Source organism: Cardiocondyla obscurior, linkage group LG16, assembly GCF_019399895.1.
Source record: "Cardiocondyla obscurior isolate alpha-2009 linkage group LG16, Cobs3.1, whole genome shotgun sequence".
Classification (NCBI taxonomy): Eukaryota; Metazoa; Arthropoda; class Insecta; order Hymenoptera; family Formicidae; genus Cardiocondyla; species Cardiocondyla obscurior.
Genome location: NC_091879.1, coordinates 4,333,075 through 4,342,805, shown reverse-complemented (window position 1 = coordinate 4,342,805; position 9,731 = coordinate 4,333,075). Strand labels below are relative to the sequence as shown.

General features: G+C 38.7%; 2 protein-coding genes across 5 annotated transcripts; both read right to left on the bottom strand.

Moving 5' to 3' along the window:
- Positions 1 to 504: 504 nt before the first annotated feature.
- Positions 505 to 2,986, bottom strand: LOC139109174 (uncharacterized). 2 transcript variants are annotated; one of them, XM_070668039.1, is made up of 3 exons: positions 795 to 2,986; positions 655 to 676; positions 512 to 568 (listed from the first exon to the last, which is right to left on the bottom strand). In XM_070668039.1, the coding sequence occupies exons 1-2, from the start codon at positions 2,984 to 2,986 to the stop codon at positions 670 to 672; spliced, it is 2,199 nt and encodes a 732-aa protein (XP_070524140.1). In that variant the 3' UTR covers positions 512 to 568; positions 655 to 669. The 2 variants fall into 2 exon arrangements, with proteins under 2 accessions (XP_070524139.1, XP_070524140.1); XM_070668038.1 differs by having other exon boundaries at positions 505 to 676.
- A 479-nt stretch (positions 2,987 to 3,465) lies between these two features.
- Positions 3,466 to 9,598, bottom strand: LOC139109169 (titin homolog). 3 transcript variants are annotated; one of them, XM_070668032.1, is made up of 11 exons: positions 8,921 to 9,598; positions 8,365 to 8,684; positions 8,173 to 8,270; positions 7,715 to 8,053; positions 7,204 to 7,610; positions 6,950 to 7,136; positions 6,710 to 6,827; positions 5,924 to 6,584; positions 5,515 to 5,815; positions 5,034 to 5,270; positions 3,466 to 3,586 (listed from the first exon to the last, which is right to left on the bottom strand). In XM_070668032.1, the coding sequence occupies exons 1-11, from the start codon at positions 9,367 to 9,369 to the stop codon at positions 3,575 to 3,577; spliced, it is 3,129 nt and encodes a 1,042-aa protein (XP_070524133.1). In that variant the 5' UTR covers positions 9,370 to 9,598; the 3' UTR covers positions 3,466 to 3,574. The 3 variants fall into 3 exon arrangements, with proteins under 3 accessions (XP_070524133.1, XP_070524132.1, XP_070524131.1); XM_070668031.1 differs by lacking the exon at positions 3,466 to 3,586 and adding an exon at positions 3,974 to 4,800; XM_070668030.1 differs by lacking the exon at positions 3,466 to 3,586 and having other exon boundaries at positions 4,707 to 5,270.
- Between the last annotated feature and the right edge of the window lie 133 nt (positions 9,599 to 9,731).

Here is a 9,731-nt window from a genome sequence, read left to right as displayed (position 1 = left end):
CATCATTCAGGTAAAAGATTCTTTTATATACTTGACACGATTCTCGACTTTCCTTTCTTCCTTTCTCTTATCTTGATCGACTGGCGATTTACAGCAGCAAGGATTCTTCCAGCATCGTGCGCAGCATGCAGACTCGCTGATCCTCCGCTGTAGTTCATTCATCACCTCCGAGAAACTATTTGACCGTTGATTAGGTAATTCTATCGTATGGCCTCGCTTTGGTTTTTCGTAACTCTGACGTTCTTCAGTAAAGCAAGATCTGAGGTCCTCGGCATTTTTCGCAAAGCCTCGCTTAGATTCCCAATTTGGTTTCCAGTTAGTCACGTAAATCGTTTGATTTTCCGGTCTTTTGACAATCCATTTGCAATCGCGAGCGTAACCCTCGTCGTCTCGACAGTTGCAAACATCTAATGGTAGCCCGCAATATGAACGCTTTCCGACTGGTACCTTGCATGTGCATTTGTCTTTAGGATTATCGCAGTACAGGCAAATCATTGTCCTCCCGCGGTTACCTTCGTCGTAGCACTTTACCGAAGTAAATGTAGTACAGCAACATTGATTCCTCGGTCTGCCACAGTTAATGCAACTTACTTGTGATTCACGTCTAGCAGATATTTCGGAAAATGGTAACTAAGAGATTTACAAAATACTTACATTAAAGGATTATTTTCATCTCCTACAGTAAAATTAAAAAAAAAAAAAAAATTAAAATAATGAATAAATATTAACTAATTTATATTCAATAATTATAATATTCTTTTAATATTATGCAATATAGAATATTTTTGTTTTACTCGTGTTCATTAATTCTTGAACAGTCGCCGCGAATTGCACTCCGCCTGTATTTGCATTCTTCGTGAGCGTACATTTTCATTTTTCTGCATTCGGATTCCTTGCAACAGCTTCTGCAGATATGCGGGCCGATCGTTAAAGGTGATACATCATGGAATTTTGGTTTATCGATCTTCAAATAACTTTTGGAATGCGGTGCGCAGGTGCATTGCGTTGTCAATAAACAGCAAACGCAATACATTTTCTTCCATTCGAATCTATTGTCTTTGTAAGCACAACCTCCAATAATATTATCGCACTTTGTGCACTTGACAATGGAATACGCATAATTATTCAATATAAAAGCTAAATCGCGTTTACAAAGGGTAGATTTTTGTGGTTCTTCTTCCGGGTTCCCTTGGTTCGCACAGTCTTTCGCACACTTAGCAATTGAGCACGCATCTGTATTCGAATCGGAAGGTAGACCGCATTTGTAAAGAATGGGCTTTTGTGACTCTTCCTCTGGTTCTTTCTGTGGGCACGTAACATGAATCTCTGTTGTTTCATCTTGAATATCTTTGAAAACTTCATCTTTATCAGATTCTTCTTTTGAAGAATCATCTTCGGCATTCGTTTCAATTGTATTAACTCTCATTTCAGATGCAATTGAATCATTCGTTTTTATCTCTTCCACGATTTCCACAGAGGCATGTTCCTTCAAAATTGCTTTTTCTTCTGGGATTTTCTCTTGGTCAACATGAATAGTCGTAATTATTTTATCAGGAGTAGATTCTACTTTAGGCTCTTCGAATTTAAAATCAACCGTTGTTGGTATGTTATGTGATTTCTTTTCCGCGATGATACGCAGTAATTTAGGCACTGTCCGATTTTTAGGAACCGTGATATCAATTATTGCGGCAGTCTGCTGGCTCGCAAAATTGAGAGTATCGTTATCAGGCTTATCAATTAATTTTACTTTCATTTCTTCGGCCTTTTCTTCCAAACTGTTCGAGTTCGAGCTATTTACATTTTCTCCTGCAAATTTATTTTTCATGTCGTTTAAAGATAATCTGTTAACGTCGCTTTGGCCGACAGAGTTCGAATCGGGAATCTCTTTACGAGTTATTTCCTTTGGGGTGTCTTTGGAGTCAGAAAGTGCCGTCTTGTAAACTATTACTTCTTCAGTAAGTCTATTCGGTTCTCCAAGTACCGTCTTAGAAACTGCGATATCTTTCGAAGGCTCTTCAAGAACGGATTCCATACAAACTTTTGTTGCTTTCGACGAGGGTTCTGCTGAATTTTTAAACCTTGTTTCATCTATGTTAGTACCTTTCAGATGATTCTTACGAATTATCTCAAAATCTTTTTCACTAAACTCTGTACCTTCCGTTAATGTTTTCGAAGATGTTCGACGAGCGAATACTTTTCCTGGGCATTCTGCGACGTTGCGCGTGTCTTCAGGAAGCTCTTTTTCGACTCCGTCTATGCTCGCGTAATAATCTTCGTCCTTTTCCACGATACAACTACAAGTGGACCACTCGCGAGCCACTTGTTCTCTTTGCCAGCGTTCGAAAGATTGCAGAAGTTTACGTTCCATCCTCTTCAGGATGTTGTTGCGTTCCATTATTGACTCCTGAAGTGTTTTATTTCGACATATACGGTCGTCTGCAAAACGCAGTTCGTTGTCATCTCCACCAACATTACGTCGATCCTTATTTTTGTAATGATCCCTTCGTTCCGCATCGGTGCAAATCGTTCTCGATATGAAGACCTCACGGTCGTCTAGCCTCGCTCTCGTTTTCGAAGGATGCTGAGTGATCGAAGGTTGTGTTTGTCGAGCACCGTCGCATACGCTGAAACTCGAACACGGAGCTATGGAAGATGACAAATCTCGCTGAGGAAAATCTACGTCGCATGTATTTTCGCAATAGTGACCATCTTTGGTCGACGAGGTCGTGTCCTTGCACCAAACGTTTCCGTCGTTAACTTTGACATTCATTTCCTGTATGCTTTCCGCTTTTCTCGATTCTTTCTTGCTAATCTTACGTTGTAACGATACGTTATCGTGCGTGGCGTTATCACCGCTACTCTTCTCACAAATTAAATTAGGCGAGCGCTGCATCGTTTCCCGCTTTTCTTTTAAGCCGTTTATTAATTTGCACGACGTGTTAACGCATCTCGAGCTGGTATTAATTACATTGACATTTCTATCCATATCGTCTAATTATTATGTAATTGTTGTTAATCGTAATTATATCTATAATTATTTATTTTTTTGCTGACCATCTCAGCCAGCTGCGCTGCATTGATATCTTCCTCACATCCAGACGACTTCTCTTTCGCTATATTCGTTATATCCGTGCAAGCTTCTCGTTTGATCCTTTCTTCTCCGCATGTTTCCAAAGTGCACACGCAACTCGCCTCCGGCATCCCCTTATCATTTTCCGCCTTATTTTCCAGCTCCTGTTCTCTCATGATATCTTCTCCTTTCTCTTCGGCTACGCTAAAGCTTTTAAAGCTCCTTTGCTTCCTGCTTTCGGCTGATCGGCGCAGACCGGCGTATCGATCCCCGATGTGAAAAACCGATGGTCTTTACGTCGTGAAACGGGTGAGCTACAATACATTTGCACTGTGCAAAAGTATCCCTTGCGCTTGAAATATCGTGCTTTATCTCTCGAGTCTTTAAATCCTTTTTCGGCCGCGAATCCACTACTTTTCTGTCCGCTTCGGTGTTCAACCCTAATCGTCTCTGCCTGTACAAGCTCCTTAACCCCATTATCGTGTCTCGTGACGCATGTCTTCCTCAGCTTTGTTCCTGCATAAATAAATGTATAATTAGCCTGGTTTTCTATTTCCTTTGCTTTCAGAAGTACTCACGTTTCTTGTAAAAAAATGCAATTATTTATACTTGAAAATTTAAGCTACTTGGTTAAAAATATCACCCTGACATCGAATAACGGTATATTTTCTAACGACATAAAAAAAAAATATCGAAACATGCACAACTTATTTTTTTAATACTGAGATATTCGATTGTTTTTTTTTCTTTTTTTTTAATGTAAACTTTTGCTCCGGAATTTTATAATTTCATTAAAAATTTGTTTGCATAAATTTAGTAATACCCAGAAATACAGAACGGAAGTTGTCAAATTATTCCTAAGGACTTCGATTTTAAACTTGCTATTTCTAGCTACTATCATCCTTTTTTTTTTTTTTTTCTTTATGTTTTGATAGAACTCGCAGAAAATCGACCGATACATTATTCACGTAGCTTGTTGATCGCATTTCCGATGGCCACGGCTTTCGGAATCCGTCGTGATTTACGAGCGTTCTCAATTTGTTTGTGAAAAATGCACGATCGCCTTTAAGGGTGCCGCGTAGTAAATGCGTTCTTATACAATAACTTTAACTCGTGCTTATTGAGCCTGTTAATTAAACGTTTAACTGTAGTGGTATTTAGCAACACCGATAAGAAATCTGTTGTTTGCTTTTGATTCGGGTAATCGTAACATTTGTTTTCATACGAATATTTCAGCGCAGCTGCATGTTATTCGGTTACGCACATAAATTATTACGCTCACATGTATCGTACGAGTGCGAATAACCGTTTTTATTTTTTTTTAATATTATATCAACTCTGACAAATAAATGTGACATGTTCCATGACGTACATTACGACACTAAAGACGCCTAAGTCGCGATATCGTCGACAGTTCGTAATTATTCCTTATTATCAATGAAACGAAATTGTAAAGTTCTAATTATTTAAATTTTTACAAGAAACGTCAAGTTAGATATTTAGACGATACTACTAATCCAATTAAAAATATTTATTATTATGTAACACATTTATGGAATATCAACGTTGTTATCCGTGATTTCGTCAGCCGAAGTCGAATCATCAAATCGACGATCACGAGGGTAACTGCAAATCGATGACATTTCGCTAAATGACTCGCTTTCAAATCTTCGCACTGCTCTATATATCGTAGTGCACTCTTCTTCTGTCTTCTGCTTATCGCATGTAGGCTACGCGCAAACGACAATTATAATGTTAAACTGCGACACTTTCGAACGTTAGAGCATTTGTACGCCAAACGGCCAGGGAAACTAATGGTCAAATTAATTTCAAATTGTTTCGGCTTCCACAATGAAAGCCAACGTGCAGCTGAATATTCTATACTTAATTGCAATTTGCACGTACAAATCCACTTTGAAATCCTAATCCCGGTTGAATTTCTCGCGAATAAAGTTTCATTTACCTTAAACCTGTTAACAACTTTCTCAAACTTCGGCGCCGCCGTAAATCCTTCATGGTCTTCATTTTTGGGAGGAAACAATTGCTTCAGGTCTTTGCATTTGTCTGCGCCCTGAGATAATGATATTGGAGGTCTCTCACTAGCCGCTATCATTTTCTTCCGAAACTCACGCACCACGTCTTTGAAGGTTTGCGTTTCTTGATACGGAAGGGTATTCGCCTCGGTCAGTCTCGTGGAGACCTTGGAATATATCATATCGAAACTGAGAGATATTCTGTATCTTTAACCTTTCATTCTTACAGCAACAGTATATTCGTATCCGCTTACATTGAGGATACTTTTTATTTCTAACAGTCGCATAGCAACGAACCAATGTATTAAAATTTAATTAGCGAAGAAATTACTTAAGTTACATTAGCAGGTCGTTAGATAAGAATCGTGAAGTTTTTTTAGATAATATTAAAATCGAGATAAATTTTCTTACCGAAGTCAATCCGCTAACGGTTTCACGAACATTACATATTACAGAAGTACCGCATGCCTGATCTCTCGATTTAGCGCTCGAGGGAGAATCTCTCGTGCTTCGAAGAGCACTCAAAGCTGTCCATCTTCTAGCTTCCCGTTCCTGAATTAATCTCATTCTATCGTGTTCCTTCAGCTCTTCTATTAAACCTGGCGCTTGATATGGGGGTAAATATTTTTTTAACATAGGTATTTCCAATCTAGTCTCGGTCACATCGACATCATATTTTCGTTTTATTAGCTGCTTCTTTTTTTCCGATGAGCTGTAAATGTCATAAATAAAATAGTTAATTTTTAATTTAATTAAAAAAAAAATTACATTGATTTTATAAATGAAAAAGATTAATTAAAAAAATTCTTTGTAGTATTACCGCGGCTTACGATGTTTTTTACATTTATCGATCCCCTTTTCTTGTTCCTCTTCTCTTTTTTTGTCTTTTTTTCCTAAACCAGTGGCTCTGCAAATTTTTGCTCCAATGTGAGATATTTTATCGTATCTTTTGCATTTTTCAAGTTTTCGTAAGTTCGCTTGAATACTTTTTGCAGATACCGCTGCCGATTTTCTAACTTCATGCTCAGAAACCTGCACACTTTTTTGTACCATTTCAATATCTTCTACAAATTTCGCTGTCGTTCTATCAATACGTATTTCCGGCGCTCCCGATTGCTTCGTTAATTTTTCCACGGCAAGTTTTTCACGTCCTTTTACTTGGCACGTGACGCCGTACAATTTTAAACTAGCCAGCGGATCGTACAATCGAGCTTTATCATTTGCTACCGAAGTCGACGCTATCACTTTTTCTTTACTTTTTTCTGCGCCGGCTAATTCTTCAGCTTGTTCATTTTTGGCATCGCATTTTCTCACACCATTTTCTTCTACGGTATTATTTGACCTCACACTCGCTCTGTTATTTTTCGCTAATAATTTCCTTTGACCATTCTCGAAAAAACTTTTTTTTCGACCTCTTTGTCGATCTGTTTCACCATCAGCCATTGTTTCGCCCGTAGAGACTATTTTTTCTGTCTTCGTTTCTGCAAGTGAGACAAGTGCGATACTTGATTGACTACTCTGTTCCTTTTTCCGCGTAAAATTGTAAAACAAAAGGTAGCTCGATCTGATCTTTCCCAATCAGTAACAAGCCATTCCTTATTCGTACCTGGTACTCCGTTCGTTGTAGATATTTCATTACTTTGTTCAGTAATAGCACTCGAATCTGATTCACTTCCATTGTCTCTAACGCGGGAGGATATTTGTGGCGTGCATGCGCAGGGAATCTAAATAAATAAATTTTTAATTAATACAATGACATATATTATATTAAATTATATAAGAGTTTAAAAAAAAAAACAAGTAAAGAATTAAGATTGCGTCATAGAAATAACAACGATAAATATACTTGAGCGTAGTTATCACGTTTAGTGATGTTCCACTTGTCTCTCCTCTTATTGTCGATGTCGAATATCCTGGTGTCCGATAAAACATTAACGCGGTCTGTAGAGCGAACACATTTCCGTTCCAGCTGAGAATCTTTAATCTCGTCCACTTCAAAATACGCCGTGTCCCTTGAAATCGGCTGCAAACGTCTACGTATCGCAAGTATTAACAGTATTTTTTTATTACCAGAATAATATTTCTCTCAGATTAATGTACCTCGGTAACTCTTTCGCTGCGAATTTTTTTTCGTGAGGATATTTCACTGTCGTATCGTCAGCTCTGGCATGAGAATCTGGTCGGCGACAGACCGTCCCGCGTCGTGCGCGATGCGAATCATAATTTCTGCTGTAAATATTACCTCCGGAATCGTCATGATCCGAGATGATTTGCAAACAATCTACTTGCCGATCGCGCGGTTTTAAGAGCACGTCCCGTTCGCTTTCTTCGTCGGAGGCAGATGAGGAAACGGAGGAAAAGTCCTTACGCCTAACGTCCTTTTTCGTAGTGCGAATTCGTCGATACATTCGTACGGGCGAGGTAGATTGATTTCGAGGCAGCATCCGTGCTATTCTATCCAGAAGAGACGGCTTTCTCATTCGCCATTCGCCGTCGCTATCGGTCGTCTGTAAAGAAACGAAAATTCACGGTAAACGATCCGCGCAGAAATTACTGATTAAAAATAAAGTGGAACGAATACGCCGGTGCAGCAAGTTATTTTACCGCGTACCGTTCTCTTGCCGAGCCAAGAAATTTTCGTGAGTGCAGCAAGGATTCTTCCTACGCGAGTACTTCGTTCTCCTGCTTTGCCGGTGCCGTTCTTTAAGAGTAATTCCTTTGAGCCGTCGTCCATCTCAATGTGAATCACCTCTTCCTCATCTAGCTCCTCCGTGGAGCAGGACTCGGTATCCGCTATCGACGTAGACGAGCCGGAATCGTCCTTGCGCGGGGAGGAGCGAGATTTTCTTTTCAACCTGGCACGAAGTCTCCGACGAGCTCTCACCACGAAACAGGATGTTGGATCCTCGCTGCTCGAAGTAATATCCTTCGCCAATGGCTCATTAAAAATCTGAATCAAGTATTCGTTGCTCAGTCTCTCTTATCCGATTATTGAAATCAATTTTTTTCCCTCCTATTATTAAAATAATTAAAATTCCAATTAAGACATCAAAAAGTCCGATGTCTTACCTGAATTGTAACGTCTTCTCTGATTTTTTGTGCTTCGATGTCTCTGAACGGTACTCTCCGACGCTTAATTTCTGTCTCTCGTGATCCTTTTTGATAAGCTTAATGATACATGTGTCAATTAGTATTTTTAAAGATTTGTGCGCATTTAAAAACGTGCGTTTATAAAAAGAACATGATGATATACATACGTACTGTAACTATAAACCGAATCAGAACTACTTTCATCGATATCGACGTCTGTTTGAACAGCTTCATCCTTCTTTTCTACAAGTACTCTTTCAATTTTTCCTTGTTGTTTTTCTGATATTTTTTTGGATATTTCTTCTTCCACCGCTAGTTTTTTCGCTACTATTTTTTTTGAGATTCTTTCTTCTGATGGTACCTCCACTTTTTCTGTCGCAACTATTTCTCCTTTACGTTTTTCTTCTACAATCGGTTCTTCTTTTTTATCGATATTAGTAGTAATTGGTACAGGCCCCTTTTTCACTATTAATTGATCATCCGATGAGTCTCTGATTTTAATTAAGATAAAAAGTTTAAACAAGTCACACACAATATATTACGTAATTTTAATGATATAGTTTAAATATTCTCTAAATTATAATCAAATGCACGTACGTGTGCTTTTTTTTTAACGAATAATTAAGAGATAGCTTTAAAGACTCAATATATATCGTGATAATGGTATTACTTTCATTTCCCCGTTCTGTAAATTCTCTCGCGATGCAAGTTATCGCCTAAAACTTACTTCTCCTCGCTAATATCCGACAAATCACCATACTCGACGGGTGATCGGCAGATCGTGCAGAGATTCTGCAAGTCCGCAAAGCATTGAATGCAGAACAAACCGACGCAATCTGGCGTGGCGCACTTAATGTGCGGTTCCTGATCGTAGCGTTCTACGGCACCGCACAGGAGACACACGTTCTGCTTTCGTGGGAACAATTTGTTCAGGAAAGGGCAGATCGCCAGGCAACGCTCCCTGAACGTGACTCTCTCAGTCGTCTCGCTCCCGGTCATGCCGAACTTGCGACGCAACTGGCGTCGTGCGAATTTTAAAAAACTCCCTCTCGATCTGCATGAAAGAAATTTTATAATTAAACACAGATTAGTACGTACATAATTTACATCGGTCAAAGTAAACGGAAAAAAAACTAGAATAAACAATAATAAATCGGACAACCGAAGAGAAATCATTGTCTTAATGCGATTTAATATTTAAAAAAATCTTTTTTAAACATTTTACTATAAAAGCTCGTTGGATTTTAATATTCAATTTAAAAATGTCTAAGCAACGTGTACTTTTAACGTAATCGGCCGACATTAGCCTTTAATAATATTTTACGAGATGAGCAGCGTAAAATTCTTTTTGTTAAAAGTACCATAATTACATACGTGCGTCGACTGGTCACTTCATTAACTAATTGAAAATGCGTTACCTAATTATGTGATTATACAGCCAGGTGGCTCTTTGCTTAGCTCTTTCCGGGTAGTAATTGCACATTACGACGTGTCGCAGTCGCAATCCGTACGGCTCAAATATTGCCATGATCCAGCAG

Bases quoted from the DNA above. Each gene is read 5' to 3' on its own strand.
- LOC139109174 (XM_070668038.1), bottom strand. From the start codon at position 2,986: ATGGATAGAAATGTCAATGTAATTAATACCAGCTCGAGATGCGTTAAC.
- LOC139109169 (XM_070668030.1), bottom strand. From the start codon at position 9,369: ATGATTTCTCTTCGGTTGTCCGATTTATTATTGTTTATTCTAGTTTTT. The intron at 8,271-8,364 runs GTACGTATGTAT...TGTATCATTAAG, and splicing joins TGATTCGGTTTATAGTTACA to CTTATCAAAAAGGATCACGA. The intron at 5,271-5,514 runs GTAAGAAAATTT...ATATATTCCAAG, and splicing joins CCGTTAGCGGATTGACTTCG to GTCTCCACGAGACTGACCGA.